The following is a 25,892-nucleotide window of genomic DNA, read 5'->3' as shown; positions in this document are numbered from 1 at the left end:
ACTCTTGCAGCTGAATGTACATATTATGTCTGCAACTGGACACTATCTAAAACTGCCTGCATGTTGTCTGTTTTGACATGCTATCAAATGTTAGACAAGGACAGTGAGTGATTCAGCCACCCTCATGTATAAAATTGGTTTGTTCAAAAATGTTTGATTGTCTTTGAATATAATTCTCTGCTTCTTGATCCTCTTCCCATGTCATAGGGTACCACAAAACTTAGTGTAGTGCCACTAAGGACCACTTCTGCTGTTTTATTGAAATATAGCAAAAAAATCTGCCCTTCATATTCTAGGAGAGTTTGTTGTGAAATACAGTTTTTGGGCTCAGATAGTTTTTCTTCCATATAATTTAAAAAATCTTATTCAGTTCATGCTAGCCAATGATTATGAATTTCAGAAAAGACAAGGTAAAAGTAACAAACTGCTTTTGCACTATCTGATCAGTAATGCTTACCACAAACTGATCTGGTTGTAATAACCTTGAACCAAGTTACCCATCTGCAGGAGCAAAGAAGTAAAAAATGCATATAGTACTGTTTCTATAATGGGAAGTTTGCTAAACTGCTCAAGTACTAATGAAATATTTCAACAGCACTAGGGATAATAAGACTGGGACATGTATCATTACATTGTATAATCTCTGCTTACCTCTGAAAGATGAGGTAAAACTGGGTTTGATCTGACTGTTCTCGCATTCACTGAAGCCAGCACACATGGAGCTGCAGGTGTGTTCTGGCAATGCTGGGAAGTTTCCAGAGTCTAGATAAGGCCTCATATAATGTCTGTGTTACATGCACACTAGATGACAAGCAACGGGTAATTCTGTTGTGGTGTTCAGCAGCATCGATTCTTAGGTGACCTTTACTGGAGTTTAGCCAATGTCTTGCTGGAGATGCTAAGCACTTCTCCAGACCAGATGGCATAATCCTTCTCTTGCCAGCCCTAAACTGCAAGCCAAATGTGCAGCCCTAACATCACCTGTGATGCTCAATGCTCCTCAGGTATAAAATGATCTGAAATCTACTCAGAAAATAACACAATGCAAAAAACATAGCATCGCCCTTCACTGAGTAGCAAAGCTGTAAAATGAACTCAAATTCTCACTGTCTGATACTAAGCTACAGTAAATCTCTCAGCAATTAATAAAGAAGCCCTAAACAAAACATACCAAGATGGATACATTCAAGACACATAGGTTTGATTATTTCAAGTCTGATCTGGGGGCATATGATCTAAAAACCAATGTAGGGAATGTAGAAACCCTTTGCATTTTGAACCAAAACCACATTGCTAGAGAAAATAATCATATGTGGTATAACTAGGTAAATGCATCCTTTGCAGTACATAAAATGAAGCAGCACATTTATGCTTCCATTACATTTGCTTCCCTCTTTTTCTTATTTGAAAAAAAAAAAATCCTGAGCAGTGTAAGATAAATGCTGTATTTTCAAAGCTCTCCATATGACCTGGTCAAATAGATGGGCAAACTCAGATCATTTACTTTCTGTGATCACACACTCCTTCATCCACCAGGATATCATGAAACAGTGGAAGCAACTTCTGTGAAGAGGAAGAGGTCTCCTGCCATTTGAACCTTTCAAAAGATGGAAGAGCTAGACATGCCTAGTTCCCCAGCACTATCCAGCTTGGCCTCATTATGGATGCAGAAACCACAGTCAGTTTTACACTTGGGTCCTGAATCCTAAAATGCAAAAGCAAATCTCAGAACACCATCAACATTCTGGAGTGGAAGCGGAGGAATAAATTATTATTTTGCACAGTAATGCGAGTTAAAGCTATTTCCTAGGGCTTGCAGAGTTGCTGTTCATTTGTCAGCTCAGCTATTTGTCTGTTTTGGGAGAAGACAGTCAGTCTTTTTGTCAGGCTTTGCACAATGCCTGGTACAATGCACTGTGCCAGTCTTTATCTGGGACTGCCAGTAGGACATGCAGTATGTCAACATAACGATAGCAATAATAACACAGACATGGTTATGGAAAATATGAATTAGGTTTGCCAAACCTAAAAAGAGTTTTCTTTCTTACACCTATTATCATATGTAGAGTTTTTCAGTCTTGTCAGAACAGTACCTCAGAAGAGATTTCAAAGACATTTTCAGGAGAACAGGAAAGTGCAAGCTTGTAACCAGATTAGGTTCATTGCCTTGGTTACAAAAATGCATAGATATAAACTAAAGTGTAGTTACAATATCCCAACTAAGGTTAGTCTGAAAACGAAAAGTAATGAGAAGGAAAATAAGAAATTTTCTGCACACAATGTGCACCTCTACACTGCTTGCTGGAAATGTATACAGAAGCCAGTTCTGCAAAGTTGCAGGCTGATCACATGTTTACAATTGTGTCCAAGCTAATTTCATGCTGAAGAGTTATATTAAATGTACAGACTGCTCTTGAAGTCTTTCACCTTAAATCACAGAGTAGGATGACATCAAGTACATTCATATCTTTGTAGGTTTATAGGCACACAGAAGAGAAAGGAGCTCTGCAGCTCTCCCTACAAGACTGCCCCTCGGTCAACACCTCCAGTTACAGGGACATCTCACAAAAAAATTTAAGATTTTTGCATTCCTGCCCAGCAAGTTTGTTGACGATAAACTGTGTGGTGAGGTCAACACACTGTAGGGAAGGGATGCCATCCAGAGGGACCTTGACAGGCTTGAGAAGTGGGCTCGTGCAAACTGCATAACGTTCAGCAAGGCCAAGTGCAAGGTCCTGCATCTGTGTCAAGGCAATCCCAAGCACTAATACAGTCTGGGTGGAGAATGGATCAAAAACAATCTGGAGAAGAAGAACTTGGGGATGATGGTGGATGAGAAGCTCAACATGAGCCAGCAATGTGCACTTCCAGCCCAGAAAGCCAACTGTGCCCAGGACTGCATCGAAAGAAGTGTGGCCAGCAGGTAAAGCAGGTGATTCTCCCCTTTCACTTGCCACTCATGAGACCCCACCTGGAGTACTATGTTCAGTTCTGGAGCCTCCAACACAAGAAGGACATAGAGGTCCTGAAGCAAGTCCAGAGGAGGTCTACAAAGATTATCAGAGGGCAGGAGCACCTCTGCTATGAAGACATGTTGAGAGATTTGGGTTGTTGGGCTCCAGGGAGACCTTATAGCAGCCTGTCAGTACCTAAAGGGGACCTACAGGAAAGTCAGGGATGGACTTTTTGCAAGGGCTTGTAGTGAGAAGACAAGGGGCAATGGATCAAAACTGAAAGAGGGGAGATTTAGGTTAAACGTTATGAGGAAATTCTTCACTATGAAGGTGGTAAGACACTGGAACAGGTAGCCCAGGGAAGTCGTGGAGGCCCCATCCCTGGAAGCGTTCAAGGCCAGGCTGGATGGCGCTCTGAGCAACCTGATCTAGTGGGAGGTGTCCCTGACCATGCAAGGTGGTTGGAAATAGATGATCTTTAAGGTCCCTTCCAACTCAAACCATTCTCTGATTCTATGATGATTCTATTATTTGAGCTGATGCTTCTTTTGTTTGTGCTTACTTGGGAAAGTTCTATTGTAAAGACACTCATTTGCAAATTGGCTGAAAAGTATTTTCTGTAATAGAACATACGGGGAAGTTTCAAAGGCATTTTGGAACTTGGGTTATTGAAAACAGAGGATCAGACTCCCCAGTGCTCTGAAGTTATGTCAGTGTGATCCTCCACAAATGAAATCTAAGTTTTAATCTAAATTTTGTTGAGCAGCTCATGTAAAGAAGGTGCTCTGGAAAAATAAACCATGGAGGCTAGAAGCTAACATAGAAGAAAGACATTTTAGCAGTTTTTACATCTCCTCATCTACCTTTCTCACTCTAATTCCAGTCTGCCCTCCCATAAGCCTGCACCCAGTGCTTTTCTTGGTATTTCAACCATCCAAAAATGGAGATGAAAGGAAAGAGATTATTGCACCGCTGCCTGGAGCACAATGTCCAGCAGCTTCCCTGACTACAAAGGGCTCAGAAGACTTGTGACTGATCCCCATGCATGATTCTCCTAAATGATGACTCTTCCCCCTAGATGAAACTTGCTCAACTTCTTAAGGCAAATGCTTATTCCCAGCAAGGGAAGGGGCTTTGGCTCTTAGGCTGACTCCAAACCTTCATATAGAGGTTTACTTAAAACTGTTATTTATAGGTTTCCTTTGCTAGAAACGTGAAAATCTCATTCTGAAATGAAGCTTGACAGTCTTCAGCTCATTATAAATATTTGATCACTGGGATGCATTTTTAACTAGCTGTCATGAACAAACATCCAATTCTTTAGCATTTATCATAAATGTCACTGAACCAGCATATCACCTGCAAATTAATGCCACAGCAGTCCTAATGAAATTACCCAAGATTCCATTCTTATTCCTACACTAATTAATATTTTTCGCTGCTGCCTGGAAAAAAAACACCATAAAATAAATATTGCATAAAGACTTTAGACAGAGCAAAGGTTGGAGAAATGTTAAATACTGAAAGATACAAACCTTGGTGCAATCAAATAATGTCTGCTCTAATATGACTTAATATTAAGATACACATGTAAGAACAAGGAGTGAAAGCTATGCGAAGACAACAGGAAAACAGCCTAGAAGAAAGAAAATCTCTTGAAAAGCCACATCTCTGAAAAACACTACAGGGTCATAGAGAATAATCAGCTGAAATAATGTCCAAGTGTAATTTTGTGACCAAAAGTCTTTCAGCAAATTCAGATTACAAGGGAAGTACAAATTTTAAACTGTTTCTGGGACAGATGGGGAAGGGTTGTGGTAGACTGTTCTCAGCTGTCATTTTTTAACACAGATCATCACCCTTTTCTGAAAAGTAGGCATTATTTTCAATAAAATAGCTGGGGATGTGACCCATGTTATTCAGGAGGCCATACTAGTTGAACATATTACACAGTCCTGGCCTCATAATTTCTGACAGCATGAAACCTGACCAAAGCCTGGGAACTCAGCAACAATACACTTAGAACTGCACAACAACTGCTTTGAGTTTGAGATCTATATGTATCATCAAGGAACTGTTCCAATTTAAAACTCTTTCTGGGGAACTGTTACTAGTGCTTCTAATTAATCATGTAATGGAAGATCTAAACTGCTAGCATCTATAAAAATTAAAATAATTCAGCCAAGCCTGTAATATAAAACACTCTTGGTAATTAGGCCAATTGTATGTCACCATCAGTCATGCTTTACAAGGGTGTAGAAGCCTCTCATTACACACAGCACTGATGGAAACAGATGTGTGGCAAGTAACTTCTAAGTGCAAGAACTCATCTGTGGCCTCAACAAAGAGTGTGGTTATTATCCTAACATGGATTAATTGCTGAGATAGCCAAAGTCAATTAACACAATCATACAACTAGGATCAGACAAAGCAAAACAGAATTGACACCCACAGATCTCATTCTATACATCTCAATATATGCTGTTGTTAATACTAGCAATGGGGGTGGAAAAATCATAATATGTCAAAACAGCAGAAACAAACACTTCAGAAAAGCACACCTGCATACCTGAAAGTTTAATCCACTGCCCTTCAAAATAAGAAATGCAGTGCTTGGAACTCTTAACTATGGAGCGTTATCAAAACCTGAATCTAAAATGCCAGGGGGTTGCATTTCTTGATATTATGAACACTGCAGTAAGTGAAAAATAAACCTTCAGGCTGTACTGAACAAACATCAAAAGCCTAATGTTCTTGTTCCTGGCTAGTACTGATGCCATGTGATTCAGAATTGCAGCTGAACTGATCCCAGAGCCAATACACCCTATGGCTGGGTGTTCTCATTGTCAAGTGACTCCGTGTTTAATATGTGGTGACATACACCACAGAATACAGGTATAAAACTGTGCAAATGAGAGGGTCTAAAAGAAGGTGGCTCAAAACATGCCATTCTGTTCCCTGAAGTGTAGTACTTACAGGGCAATTCAGAGGTAGAGCACAACTAGCACACTGGTAACTCAGTGAAGAGTCAGCCAACTGCCTTGCACAATCACATACAATCTCTACTTCTGTCCAGCTCAGCCACAGAAGCCATTTGTTGGGCAGTATTCCTCATCACTGTACTGTATATAATACTTTCTTTGTTGTACTTTGCTTGTACATCACTCACCTTGCTGCATGTGAGGTATCTGCCTGATGGAAGGTTTAGTGCTTTGCACACACACATACAGCTGTATTGCCCAGAGCACAAGCAGTTGCACAAAACACCACGCATATCACTGCAGCAGGAAAAAAGCCCTGCTTGATAGCACATACCTGCCTCTGACCTCCTATTCACTCACTGTGTTTTTCCTGAGAAAAAAGAAAAGCTTGGACACACTCTGAACCCACCCTCATTAACAGAAACAATCTGGAAACCATTTCCTTTGTCCCCTTCCAGAAGTTACCTTTTCTAGCTCCAGTATGCTTTACTGCAAGATGAGAAATCAGATTCTGCTTGTTATTAACAAATATAGACCACAGAATTGAGAAAAAACACAGACCAGGGGCTGAAAAGGACCTTTGGAGATCTAGTCCAGTCTTCCTGCTCAGAACAGAGTCGACTAAAGCAGGCATCTCAGGGCCATGTCCTGGGGGCTTCTTGAACATTCCCAAGGATGGAGACACCTTACTGTATAGGCACATGCTCAGTGTTTTATCCACTTTCACAAACAAGTTTGTTCTTGTCTTGCCACGGGACACCACTGAAAAAAAATTTACTCATTCTTCTTGACACTCCCTTATCTGGTATTTGTACACATTGATAGGATTCAGTCCCCACACACAGCCCCTTACTATTCTCCTGTCAGGTCCCTGAGGGTCCCCACCAGGCCTTACTTAGTGGCCTTGAATGTCCCACCTGGGAGTGGGCCTTGGCAACACCCCTGGTCCTGCTGTCTGTGTTATACCCCCAGCTTCCCATCCCACAGGGAGGAGCCAGCCCTTGCTGCTCTCCAGGCTGAACAGTCCCAGCTCTCTCAGCCTTGCCTCATATGACACATCCTCCAATTCCTTAATCCTCTTCACGGCCCTTTGTGGGACTCTCTCCAGTGTGTCCATGTCTCTTTTCATGAGGAGCCAAGGACTTGACCCAGCACTCCAAGTGTGGCCTCATGAGTGCTGAGTAGAGGGGAAAGATCACCTCCCTTGACCTGCTGGTAGCACTGCTCCTAATGCAGTCCAGGATGCCATTATCACTCTTTGCTGCAAGGGAACATTGCTGGCTCATGGTCAACTTGGTGTCCAACAGGACCCTCCAATCTTTCTCTGCAAAGCTGCTTCCCAGCCAATTCACCCCCAGCCTGTATTGGTGCCTGGGGTTGTTCCTTCCTAGATGCAGGACTTTGTACTTCTCTTTGCTGAACTTTGTGAGGCTTCTGTCAGCCCACTTCTCCAGCCTACTGAGGTCCCTCAAATGCCAGCAACACTATTGCCTTCATTAACCTGATGAGCTTCACCAGAGGTTTACACCCACATCCTGGCCCATGGACTGAGAAGCTCCCCTCAGGTCTGGGCTTGAACTATGTGGTGGCTGTACCCTTCTCACAGCTGCACATAGCCATGGACCCTCTTGATTTTAACCATCATCTATGGCCTGATTTCCTGGCTTAGCCTTGCCCTTGCCTCATCACTTACCTCAGGACCACTAGACCTGAGAATTGACTTCCCAGCTTAATCTCAGACCTGCCTTGTCACCACAAACCTGTCAGATGATCTGGACTCTTGATTGATCCCAGCTGCCTTCTCTGGGCCTGTTCTGGTCACTTCATTCAGGTACTGGGCCCTGGTTGGTGGGGACCCAGCCCTACAGGCTGTGATACTGTGTTTGGCTCTGGGCTCTCAGTTCCTGACAGCAGATCACCCTTGCCGCTTGCTGTTCCCTGACAGGCACATCACTTGTCACCAGTCTTCAGATGGACTTTCTGCTGCTGATCACAACTGTTTGAGACTGGTTGTTCATCAGTATATTTTCAGTCAACCCTACTGTACAGTTATCTAGACCCTACTTCATCAGCTTGACTATGAGAATGTTCAAATCATAGAATCGCTAAGGTTGGAAAAGACCTCTAACATCATCAAGTCCAACTGTCAACCTAACACTACAATGCCCACTAAACCACGTCCCAAAGAGCACGTCTATACGTGTTATGAAAAATTGTGTCAAACACCTTAAAAATCAAGATAAATTATATGAATTGCTTTCCTTTTATCCACAAAGCTAGTTATCTCTTCACAGAAGAGATAAGTCTGGTCAAGAATGATTTTCTCTTTGTAAATCCATGCTAACTGTTCCAAATTACCTTCTTGTCGTCTTTGTTATGTTTGGAAATATCTTCCAGAATTATTTCTCCATCACCTTCCCAGGGATTGAGGTGAGGCTGATGGCCCTGTAGTTATCTGCACCCTCCTTCTTGCCCTTCCAGAAGTCAGAAGTGACATTTGCTTTCTTCCTATCCTCAGGAATCTCCCCCAGTTACCATGATCTTTCAAAAATAATCAAGAGTGGCCATGCAACACCACCAGTCATCTCCCCCAGCACACATGGGTGCACCCCATCAGGCCCCATGGACTTGTGCATGCCCAGTTTGTTTCCATGTTGCCTAACTTGGTCACCATTCATCACATGTCTTTCTTGCTCTAGAATTCTCTAATGATGTCAGAGGCCTCAGATTTCTGAAAGCTGGTCTAACCAGTAAAGACAATGCAAAGATTCCTTGCACCATTCACCAGTGTGCACACACTTTCCCTCATCTTCATTTTGCTGCTGACACACCTGTAGAAGCCCTTCACCAGATTCAGCTCCAGTATGAGCTGAATCTGATCCCATCCCTGTATGTTTGGACAGTGTCTCTATTTTCTCTAGGATCACCTTTACTTGATTTCCTGCACACTGGGATGGACCCCTCAAAAATCCACAACACTGCAACCAATAGCCTCACCATACTGCATACGCTTTTCATTTTATTTTTAAGTGCACTGTAGACAAACACAAGAGACTTTATCAAGCATTTGCAGCAAAACATTTAAGTTGGATTGCCTCTTTTTTGGGGCAGGGGGAAAGATGGCTTAGCAACAAATTTGAAAGCAAAGGACCAAGATTAGCAGTCCAACCAAAAGCCCAGAGTATCACACTACAATTTTTGCATACTACTACATGCCATTAGCATACTAGCTATCAAACAGTATTTTCTCTCTTTCAGGAACTACTCATTAGTCATATATAGCAGCATATAAAAGAAGCTATACATGTTTTGGTTGGTTTTTCTGATTCTGTAGGAATTATGCTAGTCACTCAAGTTCTCAGAACCATCATTAACAAGAAGTAATGAGTAATATATCGATTAGTAAATACAGCAATTTCTATGGCAGTTTTGTCGCATATTGCTCTGCTGTCTATGTTCCCATTTTAGGCCTTGCCACTCTCTTTCACCTGTTTTTACACTGGAAACTGCTCTGAGGTTACTCCCCAAGGGCCCTTGTCATGCTGCAGAAGAGCCATCTGTACTGTGAGAGGAGAAGGTTCTCCCTCACACTGGCAGCTGAGTTCAGCCAAAACACAAGACAGTGCTTACCTCAATTGTACCACTTTCTGCTTACTCTTCTAAAGCCAGGACAAACTACCTAAGGCTGTGAGGCTCTGCCAAAGAGCTAGCAGGAATACAAGCACCTGAAAGATGCACTGGGAAATTCTAGGTGCAGAAAAATAATAAATCCAGCAGGCTACAGAACGACCTGGACTTTTAGCTGTAGACTAGCTAGCAGCACCAGAGAATGTAAACACAGAAAATTGTGGCATGTGGGGTTGCTGAAGAGCTCAATTTAAAGCTATGAGAAAGACAGCCCTGAAGCCAGCAGTGAGTACATGCAGTAAAGAGAAACAAAGCTCTTGTAATCTTCCTCTGAATCTGAAACAAGTTCAGCTTTGACCTGTATCAGCACATGGCAAATGCTCTGTTTTTCCAGGTGTTTCTTTGAAGACACTGGAGCACTGAAGCAGTGGACTAAACAGTGGTATAAGGGACAGAAATAATGTATTACTATTATTCATCAAAGCCATGGTGAGACTTCCAGGAAGATTATGACATTTGTTGTGTATTTTTTCCATACAAAAACATGCATTTAAACCTCTGGTTCAGCACTTTAAAAATGTCTCAGTTCTGCCTGTGTAAAGCTTCCCAGCTGGTAGCAGCTTTGCAAACTCATCTGGATTTTCTCTAAATCTAGAGAATTCTGGCCTACTTCTATACTCGCATTCATGCTTTTGTGGCTGTACAAAGGGGTAGAATTTGTCCACTGTACCATAAAATCTCCTTCTTTAAAAAACTAAGCAAAACGTACACAGTGTTTTTAAAAAAAATCCAGAGACTTGCCAAAATTGCAAAATGGGCATAAAAAATATGATAGTTGAAGATTAAAAAGCATTTTATATTATTAAAAAAGAAACTTAAGCAAAACAACCGAAGAACCAATGTAGATTTTGTGCTGTCCAACTATGGATCCAATTATGAAAGGCACCATGACAACTCTTGAAAAGCTGGCTAAACCAGGGAGCTCATTTTTACACTTCTAAGTTGCCTGGAAACTTTTTCTTTCATTTGAGCAAACGGGTTGGTATCTCAAAGTCTAAATTATGCATATGGACACTTGAATGTCCATTTGAGTAAAGAAATAATGAAATTAGGAAGTGCAAAAATAAAAACTTGTCTTCTGTGATTGAGAACCATTACAGAGTCCTAAAAACTTTGTCTTTTCCTAGAAAATAAGTAAACTTCTCAGGCTTACAAACTGCACAGTGCCAACAAACTATCAGGAGATGACTGAATATAAACCAAGCAATACTGGAATTCCCAAAGTTTTCTCCATTTGTTAATATGGTATCATACTTTGAGGATGTTATTGAAGTAAGAAGCAAGATCACCTACTTTGGTAATGAGATACAAAAGGCCTTCTTTCTCCTTCAGATCTCAAGAAAGTCACACTAAAGTTTGCAGCAACAAAGATACATCATTTCCAGCCTGCCCCACAATTAGTTCATGATTACAAACCATTTTCTCTGGTAACCAGTTACCATCCACTACCTGAGCCACAGTTACTGACCTGTCCATTACTCCCACAGACAACTGGGCTATTGTGTTGGCTTTGTCACTGCTGGTGATTGCCCATTGCCAGTAGTTCTCAGCAGAAGGCATTCACATGGCAGGAACGGACTGGACTTGCTGTTCTCTGTCTCATTTGCCTTCTCATCTGGCACCACACCAAGTCAGAGACCTTTTGACTAGTTTTTATACTAGTAAATAGAACGGTCAGGGACTGTTCTTAGGACCTGATGCCAACTGGCCCTCCACAATTCAGTCTCCTTTCAGCTAAAGTGACAATACAGCTAAACTTCCCTACAGCTTCCTTCCAAACCAGCAGGACCATATCCAAACTGTCAATCAGGAATGAGCACTGACCCAGACAATACCCCAAATCATGCCCAAGCACTGAAGCAGTGGTGGCTGACCCAGACAAAAACCATCCAAGGGATGTGCTAGCAATTGCTCATCAGTGTGTGGGCCCTTTCCTTAGCTTGCTTTACTTTACAAATATAGCTTTTGACTAACAGAAGCAATTCTGTAGAATTCTCAACTTTGAGAAGAATGATTCAAGCAAAAAAAGGGCCTCAGGTACCGACTTCAGGCATGTAGGGACTCATGTCCTTTCTCTGACACAGTTTCTGTGTGTTTTAAAGTTTGGTGCTTATTCTGTGCCTTCCTTCTGGTTAGGTTTTTTGTGTGTGTGCTTTTCTGTGGGCTTTTTTTTAGATGGTCATTACTTTTTTTTTTTTTTTTTCTTTAAACAAGAGCTTAATGCAAAGAGACTCTGATTATCCTTAAGACTGTATGTAGTACCAGTACAAATGTGACAAGAGAACTGGCAAATCTAAGGCTGTTGATACCCATCAAAGAAAGGAAGGAAATCAAGGTAATGTTCTGCCACAAGGAAGGATCCCTCATGCCCCCATCAAACCAGAGTAGAAGAATTACTTATACAGATTCAAAAAACACTGATCAAACTGTATTTTGTGATAGCTAAATTATTTTCTGTTCTAAAAATATTCCAGATACACTCTGTTCCACTACAGTTGCTGCTCTTTCATTACTTCCCCATTAGCAAGCAAATCTCCCACTCCTTTTACACATCCTTGCAAATTTTAAGACAAGTCAATAGGAACCCACAAAACAGCACAGCAGCATCTATGAGTCTCTGAAAAAAAATCCCCTTGAGGCATCTTTACTCACAGTAAGATATTTATGGAGTTTTATTCTTTTGAAATCACTCATTATTTGTTGTATATGTTTTGGAGCTACATTATTATTGACCATTAGGTTGTTTATGTTCAGTTTTGATAAACTGTCTTGAAGTAAATGGCTCATGTGAATTGCTGATGGCTGATACAAAATTAAAATGTAATTTTATGAGGTTTAAGTGTAAACTACTTCTCAAATTCACATCAGTTTTTTTCCTGTTTATGGCATAACATTTTCAGAGAATTACTACAACAGATTTTGCAACACAAATGAATTTACTTCTTCATTATTATTCTTTTCCCACAATCAAAGAACTAAGCTTAAGCAAACTCTTCTTATTCTGATCACTGTGAAACTGAAGTGTGCTCCAAGCAAAGATGTCAGAGTCACACCCTCACAGATGATGAATAGCACCCCTGCTGAGTACTGTTTTAATGAAACAAAATATTTGGGCAGGATACCAAAGGTAATAGAATTGCACATAAGTCTGACAGAAGTAACTGGGGGTTCTGCTTCTTCTGGAATGTGGTGCTTAGAGAATCACTGAGCTGTGCTGGGAGACAGAGGACTTTTTTGCTTTTTCCTGTATAAAATCAGGCAGAGACTTGTGTCTCATCACTTTTTAGAAAATCCTCCTCATTATCCTGTTCTTTTCACCAAAGCAAATCAAATTTTCGTGAGACAACAACCTGAGACTACAGATCAGGAAAACCTCTGCTTAGAAGTACTTTTAGTAGAAATGTTGCTGATCAACTTGGTATTTGAGTCCTCCAAAAGACCCGGGACAGAATCAGGCTTGGAAGAGACTTACTAAATCCTTCCCTGCTGCCATCTGGTGCCAGGAGACAGTATATTACTGTAACTCATCGAGGTGTACCACTTACTACCTTGATGCTGTGAAGATGATCAGCTACATCAGCAGACGTATTAGCATTTTACTGATCTCTGCCTTGTCCCCACTCCCTCCATTACCAACTATTTAAAATGAGGCTTGAACTCTGAAGAGAAATGAAAATGTGAGGTGCAACTAGGAAGTGCTTGGAAGCCAGTATGATGCAGGAGGCTCAGACTTTCCCTTTCAAAGCAGCACAACCAAGCATCCATCTCCAGTAACTTGCATGCATGCAGCATGGGAAACAAACAGCAGTTAGAAATGCATGGACATTTACAGAGCTGTGACTTCACTGGGATCAGAGAGACACAATGGGACAGCTCATATGCCTGGACTACAGCCATGAATCAATGCAAACTCTCAAGGTGAGGAAGAAGGGTTGTGATCTACACAAATGAGCAGTTCAATTGCATGTAATGCTGCCTTGTAATGGATGATGGGCCAGCTGTGAGCTATGAGTAAGAATGAGAGGACAGAGAAACATAGGTGGCATTATTTGGGATATCTTCTGCACATCATCTGATGAATAAAAGGGAATAAATAGATGAAGCATTTTTCAGACAATTAGAAGTTACACAATTTCTGCAATGGATGCATGACAACTTTTGTGATAGATGATAAACAAGTCAGCTGTGGGAATCACTCTGATGAACCTCTTGCATTGGTCAGGGGCTCGATGGCCAGTGGTAGCACTGGCAGCTCTGACTGTGAGATGGAGAAGTTTAAGGTCCTGAGAGAAGTGATCAAGATGAACAGTGGATAAGAAAGTTTTGATTCTAAAAGCATCGAAAAATGCACTGCTGCTGTTGTATAGGGCTGCCTTGCCTACTGGAAATGCTGCAAACCACCACCTATTATGAGACCTGTTTCCAGTTCATTACAACCTCACCACAATTTAGGTGTTGCAGATTTTCTATGCCATTCAACTGTCTCAGGATAAGTTATCAACATAATTATTATTTTGGACAAATTCAGTGAGATTATTCAGCTCTTTCCAACAAGAGAAGATCGTGGTTTGCTCATATTAAATTATTTTAGCAACTGTTATTTTGAGAATCAGCAGTATGCCTGTGCTCTGGAACATTTTTGTGTCTGTATAAGATATACACCTCATACTTTTCTAATTCACCCATATTATGACTGGCCTTTCAGAAATTGCCATTCCTATACATAGCCAGGTAATTATTTCTTGGAGTTTATATAAAGTCATGAATTTACAAACTAACACATCCTCTCCCACCCCAGCTATCAATCTGCACATTTTCTCCAGATGACAGATTACATCCCACCTTCAGGCCAGAAGGTAAGCCTAAGAAGTCCTGCAACTGTTGCTCCATGTGAGTCTAGATAAAGCTGAAGTGAGACATTAGAACCAGACACCTTTTCTCCTAGTGGTCACAGTGACTTAGTGGCTGTTTCCTGGTAGAGTGAGTGATCTCCCACTGCTCTCATTCCAGATGCAAAAGTGAAGAGCTAAGGCTTGGAAACAAGGAAAGGAACAAACCAAGAGAGCTGACAGATATGTATGAGGAGGTGGAAGAATCAGGGGAAGAGAACTAATTTTCCAGAAGGAAGAAGCTGTAACTAAGAAACATGGATAATATACTTGGAGTAGAATAAGAAGAAAATTAACTGGAACAGACTCAAAATCCAGAGGGGCAACTGGACACTGTTAAAGATTTGGAAGGATGGAAGGGAGGAGAGAGTGGGAGGGAGAAAGATAAAACTGGGACTTAGGAAAAAGAAGAGAGAAAAATAGCCAAGCAAAGGATCTATTACAAGCGACAGCCAGTAATAACAAACAAACAAACCACTGACATATGATCAAGATCAGGAGAAAGAACCTGGAGAATCTGACAGTTACATGAGAAAGTCTGGAAATAAGTGGTTGTGGTTAACTGGCAGGAGAAAGGACTTAGATAAAGGGCTGTTAGAGAAAGGTGGCATGGGTGATTGGTGACCAAGGGGACAGCAACAGGACCATCCCTTACCAGTTGTTTTCACAGCTCTCCAGTTGTTTCTTTGGGGGGAAGGAAGTTTGTTCATTGGGGTTTTTTTTCATTGCTGTTGTTTTTTTTTTTTACGCAGCTTTTGTTGTGATATTTCCAGCTACCCTCCTGATTTCTGTGCAGTCTGAGCACTCAGAGATGTATGGGGAGTTAATCTGTGTCCACAGGTTACATAAACAGGGCAGGCAAAGGTTGCAAGAGTAAGCAGAAAAGCATAATTACTTTCCTGTGGTCCCACAGCAGCTTAGTATCAAAGTCAGGAACAGAATTCAGATTCTTCCTCCTGGGCTCCAGTGCCCAGTTCCCCAGACCTTGCTGCCTTCTTCCATTTCCATGCAGCATACAAAATGGACTGATTGACAAGCCAGGCACCTCTCCAGCAGAACACACACCCATGCAGAGAGGAATAAGCTCCGCTGCCTGCAGTCTGAACTAACTGGTCCACATGCAGTGTGGCCATGCTTATCACAAGCTCTGTAGTTGTGCTAATAACTTATGCTCAGAAGAAGAAAATTACACCACCACCCTAATGTGGCTAAACAACTTGTCTTGCATCTGCCCAGTTCGGACCACCAGGAGAGCAATCCATTTCTATCCATAAAGACATCTATCTCTGAAAAACACGATGCCTCCTGCAATTACAGATATGCATTGCAAGCCAGAATTTATAAAGGCCAGGCTCCAATGCATGTCATTAACAAATATTTACATCTGAAAAAATTATATCTAATTACAGTTGGTTTGTCTTTCTTCCAGGAAACAATTTCTCTAGCTTGTTCTCAGCTTCCCCAAAAGTATTACAATTAATATAATAAATAATTAAGGGGAAATCAGCAGCAGTTGCTACAAATAAATTCTGAGAATCGACAATGCAGATGAAAACTCCTCACACTGTTTCTGTGTGGATGTCTGCAGGAATAACACTAAACGAAATGGCTGCAGACTGGGAGACTGCAAGTAAGAGAAACTGATAGAAAATGCATGATTATAGCAACTTGCATTAGTCATGGAATATATCATAATTATGTTTTTCATAAGCTCCAAACACAGAAAGTAAACAGCCTCTATTTCCCTATATTAATGGAAACAATATCAATATTAATATTCACAAGTCTATATTCACCCAAATGTTCACTGAAGAGCTCTAGATTTGTCTCTACACAAACACTTCAGCTAGCACTTATCTTTTATACATGCTTTAGTCAAGTCCCATATTTTTAAAAGCAATATATAATCTACACAAAGAAAACTTTGGCTTTGGTCCTGCTCTAGGGACTCACTAACAAAAAAACTATGTTTCTGCCTCCAACATTTTCTATTAAGTCTTGTAATAATTCTCTGCTACCTCTCACTGTTCATTTTAAAAGGAGAACAAATTCCCCACAGCAGTTACACATAAATAGATTTTAAGAAGAATGGAAAGGTTTGTGTTTTTGCAGTACATTTCATGACATAAAATTACAGAAATCAGTCATTACAAACTCTGAGCACTATTATTATGCTATAAAATAAAAATGCTTTGTTGTCTTTAGAAATTAACTCTCCTCTTAATTCTAAGCTCAATAAAGTGAACCATAGTTCAAGCGGGCAAGAGAGGAAGAATCAGAATAAGGACAAAAGTGACTAGTGATGACAAGAGGTGAAGAAGCCCATTTATTGGGTTAATTTCCTGCAGGTACATAGTTACCAAAGAGTGAAAGCTATTAAATTGCCACTACACTTAATTTCAAACTGAAGATCTGTAAGAAGAAGGAAGGCAAAAGAAGCTTACTGTGGTATAACCTATCACAGGGCAGGAGGACAAGATCAAGAAATGGGAATCTACAAGAAAGTGGAGTCTAAACGGACAAGAATAATGGAAAGTGTGGAATAAAGCCAAGCTTAACAACAAGTTGTAAGAATAATTACAGAATGATCATGCTCTCATAAAGAAGATGGTCCCAGAAAATGACCTGTTCTTGATGGCAGAAAGCAAAGTGAAAACATAAGAAAGTCTCAAGCAAAGGAGAGGGAAGCTGAGTAAAGCTCAGATTTCATGCCCTTTTCAATTATCAAATTATCTGGAAAAGCAGTACAAGGTGGAAAAAACCCACCTGTTTACCCTCTACTAACAGGTTCAAAATTCAGCTCCTGTAAAGAAAACTTATGAATATTTTTAATACTACATCACTTATAATAAGTACTTGCAACTCCTAAAAATACTGTAACATCATACAACTGAAGACTTCCTGCCTTTCTTAACAACTGAAATACATCTCTTCTGCTTCATCCAAGATCAAAGTAGACATTGGCATTCCTGCTAAAGGAATATTACTAAAAGTGAACATCAGTGGCATTCACTCAATTTTAAACACTGAACTGGAAAGCTGTTTCTAAAATCTTTTCTGAGAAGTAATTCTTAGACAACAATTTCTCTTTTTACTGGATGCTTTGTTATCTCTGTCTGTCAGGCTATTACTGTTGTAACACAATTTTCTGCTTACTTAATGGCATAGTACCTTGCATCTATATAATAGCAAATGGAGCAATGCTGAAGATGAATTAGATATATTTAGGGATCAGTTAAGCAATCTGGACATACATAAATCCATGGGTCCTGAAGGGATGCACCCATGGGCACTGAGGGAGCTGGGGGAGGTCATTGCTAGGCCATTCTCCAACATCTTTGGTAAGTTGTGGGGAACAGGAGAGGGGCCTGAGGTCTGGAGGAAAGCAAATGTCACACCAGTATTCAAAAAGGACAAGAAGGAGGACCCAGGTAACTATAGACTGGTCAGCCTCACCTCCATCCCTGGAAAGATGATGGAACAACTTATCCTCAGCACTGTCTCTAGGCATAACAAAGACGAGAGGGTCATTAGGAAAAGTCAACACGGTTATACCATGGGAAACTCATGTTTAACCAACCTGATAGCCTTTTATGAGGACATAACCAGGTGGATAGATCATGGTAGTGCAGTGGATGTGGTTTATCTTGATTTCAGTAAAACATTTGATACTCCAGCATCCTCGCAGCTAAAAGGAGGAAACGTGGTCTGGATGATTGGGTAGCGAGGTGGACTGTGAACTGGCTGAAGGAAAGAAGTCAGAGAGTTGTGGTCAATGGGAGAGAGTCTAGTTGGAGGTCTGTACCTAGTGGAGTCTCTCAGGGGTCAGTACTGGGACCGGTGCTGTTCAATATTTTCATCAGCGACCTGGATGAGGGAACAGAATGCACTGTCAGCAAGTTTGCTGATGACACTAAACTGGGAGGAGTGGCTGACACACCAGAAGGCTGTGCTGCCATTCAGCTAGACAGGCTGGAGAGTTGGGCGGGGAGAAACTTGATGAAATTCAACAAGGGCAAGTGTAGAGTTTTGCATTTGGGGAAGAACAACCCCATGGACCAGTACAGGTTAGGGGCTGACCTGCTGGAGAGCAGTGTAGGAGAAAGGGACCTGGGGGTCCTGGTGGACAGGAGGATGACCATGAGCCAGCAATGTGCCCTTGTAGCCAAGAAGGCAAATGGCATCCTGGGGTGTATTAGAAAGGATGTGGTTAGTAGGTCAAGAGAGGTTCTCCTCCCCCTCTATTCTGCCTTGGTGAGGCCACACCTGGAGTATTGTGTCCAGTTCTGGGCCCCTCAGTTCAGGAAGGACAGGGAACTGCTTGAAAGAGTCCAGCACAGAGCCACAAAGATGATTAAGGGAGTGGAACATCTCCCTTATGAGGAAAGGCTGAGGGAGCTGGGTCTCCTGAGCTTGGAGGAGACTGAGGGAGAAACTCATTGATGGTTATAAGTATGTAAAGGGTGAAAGTCAGGAGGATGGAGACAGGCTCTTCTCAGTGATGTCCAATGATAGGACAAGGGGCAATGGGTGAAGGCTGGAGCATAAGAGGTTCCACATAAACACAAGGAAAAACTTTTTCACTGTGGGGGTGACAGAGCACTGGAACAGGCTGCCCAGAGAGGTTGTGGAGTCTCCTTTGCTGGAGACATTCAAAACCCACCTGGACTTGATCCTATGTGACAGATGATCCTGCTCTGGCAGGGGGGTTGGACTGAATGAACTTTCGAGGTCCCTTCCAACCCTGACCATTCTGTGATTCTGTGATAATGTAAAACTGTACTTAAACTGACAGACCAGGTAGAGTCTCTCACTCGCTAATACTCCCAAAAGAGAATGAGTGAACAAGATGAGGGGTGGCCAGACCCCTAGTATCAGTGTGCCTCCTAGTCCATAACAGTATTTAGCAAGGGAAAAACACTGGTCTTTGTAAAAACCTGTGGTGAACATCATCTGCCAAGTTGGTCTCTGATTCCCTTCAACACTCTTTCTGCATGTATCTTAAGTACAATGTCTCAAAACCTCTGAACTCTGTTACCATCCGTTCCAGGTTTCTGTCCTTGTATAAAAAAGCAAGTTTGGTTTCTGTTTCACCTAGGTAACACCAAGTATTTTAGCTTGTTCTCAGCTTCCCCATCACCAAGTTGTATTTCAGCACTCTTGGTAACTTTCTGCTTTTGTGCCTGACATATCCTGTGCCACCAAAAAAAGTGATAGGAAGAAAACCAGTTAGATCAGCAGTAAGAATTTGAGAACTTCAAATACTTTGTGTAGAAGTAAATAGCAACACTGACCTCTTTCATTTTTTCCAGTTCATTCTGTAGGGCTTGTTTGGCAATTTCAACTTCAATAAGCTGCTGTCTTAATTTTTCATTTTCATCTTCTGTTACAGTACGTTTTTCTTCCACATTTTCTAACTCATGGTGAAGTCTCACTGATACATCTTTTGCAACCTAAATGAAATGACATTTTCAAAAGACAGATTAAAAAAAAAATATTAAAAAATTACTGCTGCAGTGCTTAGTGCCTAAGCAACCATTTACAGGTTAATTCTGAACTTTTTGTTGGAAGAGACATGAAAGGAAACACATAGAGAACTACATCCAACAGACAGAATTCCTAATGATTCCAAATTCAAGCTGACTCCTTCCAAAACATACTTGACATGCAGAAACATCTAAAAGAAGGGCCCACCTACTCCAGGCCTACCCAGACTGTGCCTTGTATAGGACCACAAACGGACACATTTATTTTGACTGACCTCGCTAGTTTCTCTCTCCTTAATAGACAGTTAAATCTAACTATCTGCTATTTTACTACTATTGGTTAATTTTAAAAATAAAACATGAACCAACAACATTTTTACTGATCTTGTGTTCACCCAAATGATGTCCAGTATTTGAAATTAAAATTAACAGGTTTTTTCTTTTTTCTTTTTTCTTTTTTTTTTTTTAAATGTGTTTTCACAGGAACAGAGTTTAAAAGCACCTGTCAGGATCTAATTCTTCTTCTTTATGTAAAATAATGACAATTTTGGCATTGAAGCCACTCACATTGTATTTTGTGAAAGATACAGAAACTGTAATATAGTTATTTAAATATACACTGACTGTTGTAATGGTCAATTAGACACACAGTTTGAAAAGCCTAATTTCCTGTTTGGTTTTTTTTTCAGAACAGTGGAAATTATAATTGATCCTTCTTAGCATTATCTAGGGGACCTCAAAGAGCTATCCTTTGTGGCTTTCACCAGAATGATCTTTATGTTTGTGTGTCAAAGAACTCTGACATACTAAAACTCTAAAGAAAAAAAAATAACAATTGCAAGCAAGCAGTCTAGAAGAGTCTGATTTATCAGAAAACAGCAGCAGCTAGTGACTCAGCCTCCCTTGACAAGAAACCCAGTGTGTGTGAATTACAGATACAACACTGCAGTGTAGAACAAGACCATTCAATAACCTCCCCCACCACACACATGCTCAAGACACATAATGCCCAACCAAAAGAGAGAGTGGAGGGGAATTTCAATTATAACCATACTCCAAAGAGACTGCAGGATGAGCTGAGAATCACACCACAGGGCTATATCTTGATGTCTTTTCCTGCACTCGGTATTAAACTGCTCATCTGGCTGTCCAATCAAAGTAAATATAAAATGAGAGGGGACATTTTTAACAGCATCCTATCAGATTCTGTCTTGGGTCCATAGACACAGCATGTATCACTAAATACAACAAAAAGCAAAATCATTACCAGCAGTGATTTTTTTGCACTCTACAAAATTTTGTAGAGTAGCACTTAATGCAGGGAAATTCTACAGAGCATTCTAGATCACATAGGAAACAGGACTCGCTTATGTAAGATGTATTTTAATACAGCTATATGCATGACTGTATCTCTGAAGGATTAAGTCCCCTAATATATTACCCATGCAAAATGGACATTATTTTGGATAGAACTTCTTCAGTAAAGAACTTGGGACTGCTAGAGAAGTGCACATGAGTCACAATTATGGTTAACTAGCACCCAGAATTCAATCAGGCAGAAATTTGGCATTAGACATTCATTCCTACTCCAAAGCAGAACACATTCATCATCTGTGAGAACACTTTGCAAAAACACTATTCCTTTCCAAGCAGTCACTTGTATGGTATTGGGAAGACGTGGGAGAAATCCTAATTGAAGTGAGTCTTTTGCTCAGCTCAGCCTAAGGCCTTAGCTGCAAGCTCCTATATTGCTGGCAAACACCTCACCAGAGGTGCCCTCACCACTTCCCTCCCAGGCCGTGGGTGTGCATCACTCATTACAAAGTAACATTGAGCCAACAAAGAAACTCTCTAAGCTGGAATCACAATATTCCCTTGGGACATGAAGGCTCACATTCAAATTCTGCCTGCAAAGGTGCATGTTTCAACTATTCACCTGAGCGTTGTTCTGAGTGTGCAAAATGTCCCTTGCTTCAGTCACCAAATCCATATGAACCCCAACAAAGGGGTCATTCTGCTTCCGACCAGGAAGCAAAACTTGTTGACTGTTCTGTCAACAGCCACAAAGACAGCTGCACTTACAAGACTGTCATGGCCACAACAGAAAACATGGGACCTGAATATGCACAGAAAAGGAATATCAAATAGAAAGAGAGAGAAGGATATTGGCATTTTAAATGGCATTGGTGAGAAAATTACTGGAACATGTCTTGAGCCAGAGTCTACATTTTAATAAGAATGATGACAAGCTGGAAAATTTTCAGAAAAGATGATCCAAGTTTGTAAACCAGGCCTAGGAATAACAGAGTCTAAATCCATTATACTTATCAGAATGAAGTTTAAAAAAAAAAATATCTTGTTCCTGGTCTCGTATTAAATTAGCATTTTTGACTCGTCAGCAGAATCCAGTGAGCCATAGGTAACCAGGCAGAAGTGTGCCCAATAAGCTCCCATTTGCTATACAGAGGTCTGCACTTCCAAGCAAAATGGTGGAAGACCAGTCAAGTGAAAGAAGTCTAGAAGTCCTGATTGAGTAAGTGTCTTAGCAAAACATAGTGGATGGAAGCAGAAACTAAACAACCTCCTACTAGCCCAAGAAAGGTTGTTTTTCTTCTATAATTGGATCAATCTTGAAGGGAGATGATGGATATTTTATCAAAAACTACCTTTAAACTAGGATGGAAACTTTTCCTCAACAATGGCCTGTGGTTCATTCAGATGTTATGGATGAAATACAGTTGATTGTGCATTGAACTTTAATGGGCTGTGTCTGTGGTTTCAGGTGGATGTGGAAAATCCTGCCTTCACTGAAGATAACAACAACACTTATCTGACACCAACGGACTCCAAATTTTGTGTTGTGACTCTGGAAGTATTCAGTATCCCAGTTCTCTGAAATCTTTACCAGAAAGTGCAGTAATCCCCTCAAAATCAACAAGACTATTTGGAAAGGTTGGTTTTATTTTGCAGTGGTAAGGCATGTTTTGCATTTATCATAAAAACTCCAAAGCCTCTAGATCCTAATTTGTATTTGAGTCACACTAATTTCACAAAAAAAATGATTGGACTAAAGCTGAAAACAGCCCAGAGGTTCTTCTGTTACCGAGGTACACTTGGCCACTGCTATCTCACGAGCTGCACTGGGTGCACAGTGTAAGACAGAACAGATGGAAATGCCTGAGTCATGAAGACTGAGAGCATGCTCGTGTCTCCGTCTGAGGCACTCCCACCTACTGCAACCAGCTCGCGCCGTACCTTGAGGTCCTGCTCCATGCTGCGCAAGAGCTCGCCGTCGATCTCCCCGGTCTGGGCGTAGCGGAGCCTCTTGCGCTCGGCCTTGCGCAGCCGGTACTGAAGGATCCGGCAGTTCTTGTTGGCTCGCTCCAGCTCGTGGCGCATTTCTTGAAGCTGACAAGCGTCCTCCTCAAAGAAACTGTCCCTCATCTCGTCCATCTCCGTCCTCAGCTCATCTATCTCATTCTGGCATCAGGATCAGAAGGGGCCAGGGATGCAACAGGTGGGTCAAAAGCACAAATGTCAGCACGTACAGGAGAAGGTGGCCAACACGGAGCTCTTTCCCACAGGGATACCAGGCTAAATACAACCCAGCTCGTTAAAAACACTGCAACGAAGCAGGGAACTGCCACTGCCCGTGCCCCCCACACCAGGGCCATCCTAACTCAGTCTCCAGAGACAGCGTCGGGAAAGGGAGCAGTGGGGAAGCCCCGTCTCAGCGCGGGGGTGGGCAGGCCGCCCAGCCACCGCCTGTCCCCGTTCCCCCCCACCTCCCACTCCCGCCGCCGTCGTCCCGGCTCCGGCCCCTCACCTTGAGGCTCTCGTTCTCCTCCCGCAGCTTCTCCATCTCTTCTTGCATCTCCTCCTGCAGCTGCGGGCTCAGCGCGCCCTCGGGGGCGCCGCTCCTGCCGCCGCCGTCCGCCTCGCCCTGCCGCAGCCCCTCCGCCCCGGCCGCCGCCATGGCAGCGGGAGAGGAGGCGGAGGCGCCCGGGGGAGGCTCGGCCGGGGCGGCGGCCGCGGAGGCGGAGGAGGCGGAGGAAGCGCTGCCGCTGTGGTTGCTGCCCTTGGTTTGCATCTGGGCGGCCGCTGCCAGCCCCTTCCTGAGGTGGAACTGGATGAGCTCACTTTGCAGGCATCCCTCCTTCCAGTAGCCGCCGCCGCCGCCTCCCGCCGCCCCGCGGCCCTTCCCCGCTCCCGCGGAAGATGGAGGCGCCGGGGCCGCCTCCCCCGCGCCCTTCAGCGGAGACCGCCCCGCTTTCCCCCGCCACTGCTTGGGCGGCGGCGGCGCCCCCGGCCCCTCCCGCTCGCTCCCCGCTCCGCCGCCTCCCCCCGCAGGGGGCGCCTCCTCGGCGGCGCGCGGCGGCTCCTCGGCGGCGCCCTTCCCGGCGGCGGGCGGCCCTTCAGCACCGCCCGCGGGCTGGACAGCTCCCGCCGGCCCCGCGCCCCGCCCGCCCGCCCTCTCGGCGGCGCGGCCGCGCGCGCCTCGGGCGGCCTGTCCCGGCGGCGGCCGCGCCCCGGCGGCCTTGGGGGCGGGGCCGGCGGGCGGGGCGCGGGGCGCGGCGGCGGGCGGCGGGCGCGGCGGGTTGTCGCGGGCCCTGGCCGGAGAGGAGGCGCGCTGCGGCTTCCGGCCGCTGCTGCCCTCGGGATGGAGGCGGGGCTCGGCGGCGGCGCCCCCTGCAGGCGGCTGGCTCATGGCGGCGGCTATCTCCGGGGGGCGTCCATCACCGGCGGTGTCCTCCGCCTCCGCCGCCGCCCTGGGAGCTGGGGGGTAGAAGAGCGGAAAAGCCTGTCGGGGGACGGGGAGGACGGCCCCGGGGCGGCGGGGAGACGGGCTCTCAGGCAAGGCCGGCGGCCAGCGTGCCCGTGCCCTGCTCCCCGCCGCCGCGGTGCCCCGGTTGCTCCTCTGCCCGGCCCCGCGGCCCCTGCGGGCAGAGCGGCGGCCGGTAACAAGCCGGGCGAGGTTAAAGCCCAGCGCCAATCCGGAGCGAGGGGCTTTCGGGAGGGAGTCCACGCCGCACGGCTCAGGCTGGGATCGGCTCCCATCCCGGTTGCGTCTAGGGGCGTTTTTCCCCCAGATGCCAAGCCCTCCCCCCCACATCACAGTTAAGTTTCCATGCACACACAACCTTCCCTCTCTCTCGTCCTCGCTACCAAGCCGAGCACCAATCTGGATTGCTACCGCACCTGTCTGCCTCCTCAAAGGCCTCTTCCAGGCGCCTGTCACAACCGAGTGGGGAAAGACTGCTGTACAAAGGGTTGCACACGTGGAAGCAACAACAGATTTCCCTTCAGATTTGCCAGGGACTCTTCCAAGACACGCTGAGGACTCCAAAACTCGGGAATTGAAGTCCATATAGGAAAGGGGCCCTACTATCAGCTCCTAAACAAAAATTTGCCCAGAAGCAAATTCCAGGAGCATTGCCAGGTCTTGAGACGGCTTCAGGTTTGTTACTGGTTATGCTGATGTAGCACTGAGACATGACCACTCCAGCAGATTTTCAGAACAGGGGAAGCTAGGAATTACACCTTTAACCAGCATGAGATGTGATGTGGTATTCACTGAAGGGTGCTCACATGGCAATTTTCCTCCATGGTGACAAAACTAGAGTTTTCATGGTCACAACACTTTATTTTAAAGGGCTGTTAAAGGCCCTATCATGCTGCAAAAATGTTCCTTAATATATACTGAAAAATAATGGCTATGAGCCAGGAACAGTTTTCACATAGCCTTTATTCAACTGTCCTTAAAGGGGAAACGTGGGCAAAAGAAATGACAGCATTCCTAACACTGCCTGATGATTCTCTCCTAGAACACAGTTTAACCAGTCTCTACTAGAACAGGGAATAAAGGAAGAAACACGACTGGGCAAAGTCAACATA

The 25,892-nt window shown here is 43.5% G+C and overlaps 1 protein-coding gene across 1 annotated transcript in view; it reads right to left on the bottom strand.

The window, feature by feature from the left end:
• Window positions 1-25,365, bottom strand: part of SOGA3 (SOGA family member 3) — a 31,660-nt gene extending 6,295 nt beyond the window's left edge. The window contains exons 1-3 of the mRNA XM_051613830.1: window positions 23,824-25,365; window positions 23,253-23,477; window positions 19,806-19,964 (exon numbers count right to left, since the gene is read on the bottom strand). Of these exons, the coding sequence (XP_051469790.1) occupies window positions 19,806-19,964; window positions 23,253-23,477; window positions 23,824-25,365 (1,926 nt within the window). The remainder of the gene's footprint in view (window positions 1-19,805; window positions 19,965-23,252; window positions 23,478-23,823) is intronic.
• Between the last annotated feature and the right edge of the window lie 527 nt (window positions 25,366-25,892).

The sequence above is a fragment of the Apus apus genome, chromosome 3 (assembly GCF_020740795.1).
Source record: "Apus apus isolate bApuApu2 chromosome 3, bApuApu2.pri.cur, whole genome shotgun sequence".
NCBI lineage: Eukaryota > Metazoa > Chordata > Aves > Apodiformes > Apodidae > Apus > Apus apus.
The sequence above is the reverse complement of the archived record's forward strand: the minus strand, read 5'-3'. Positions and strand labels throughout refer to the sequence as shown.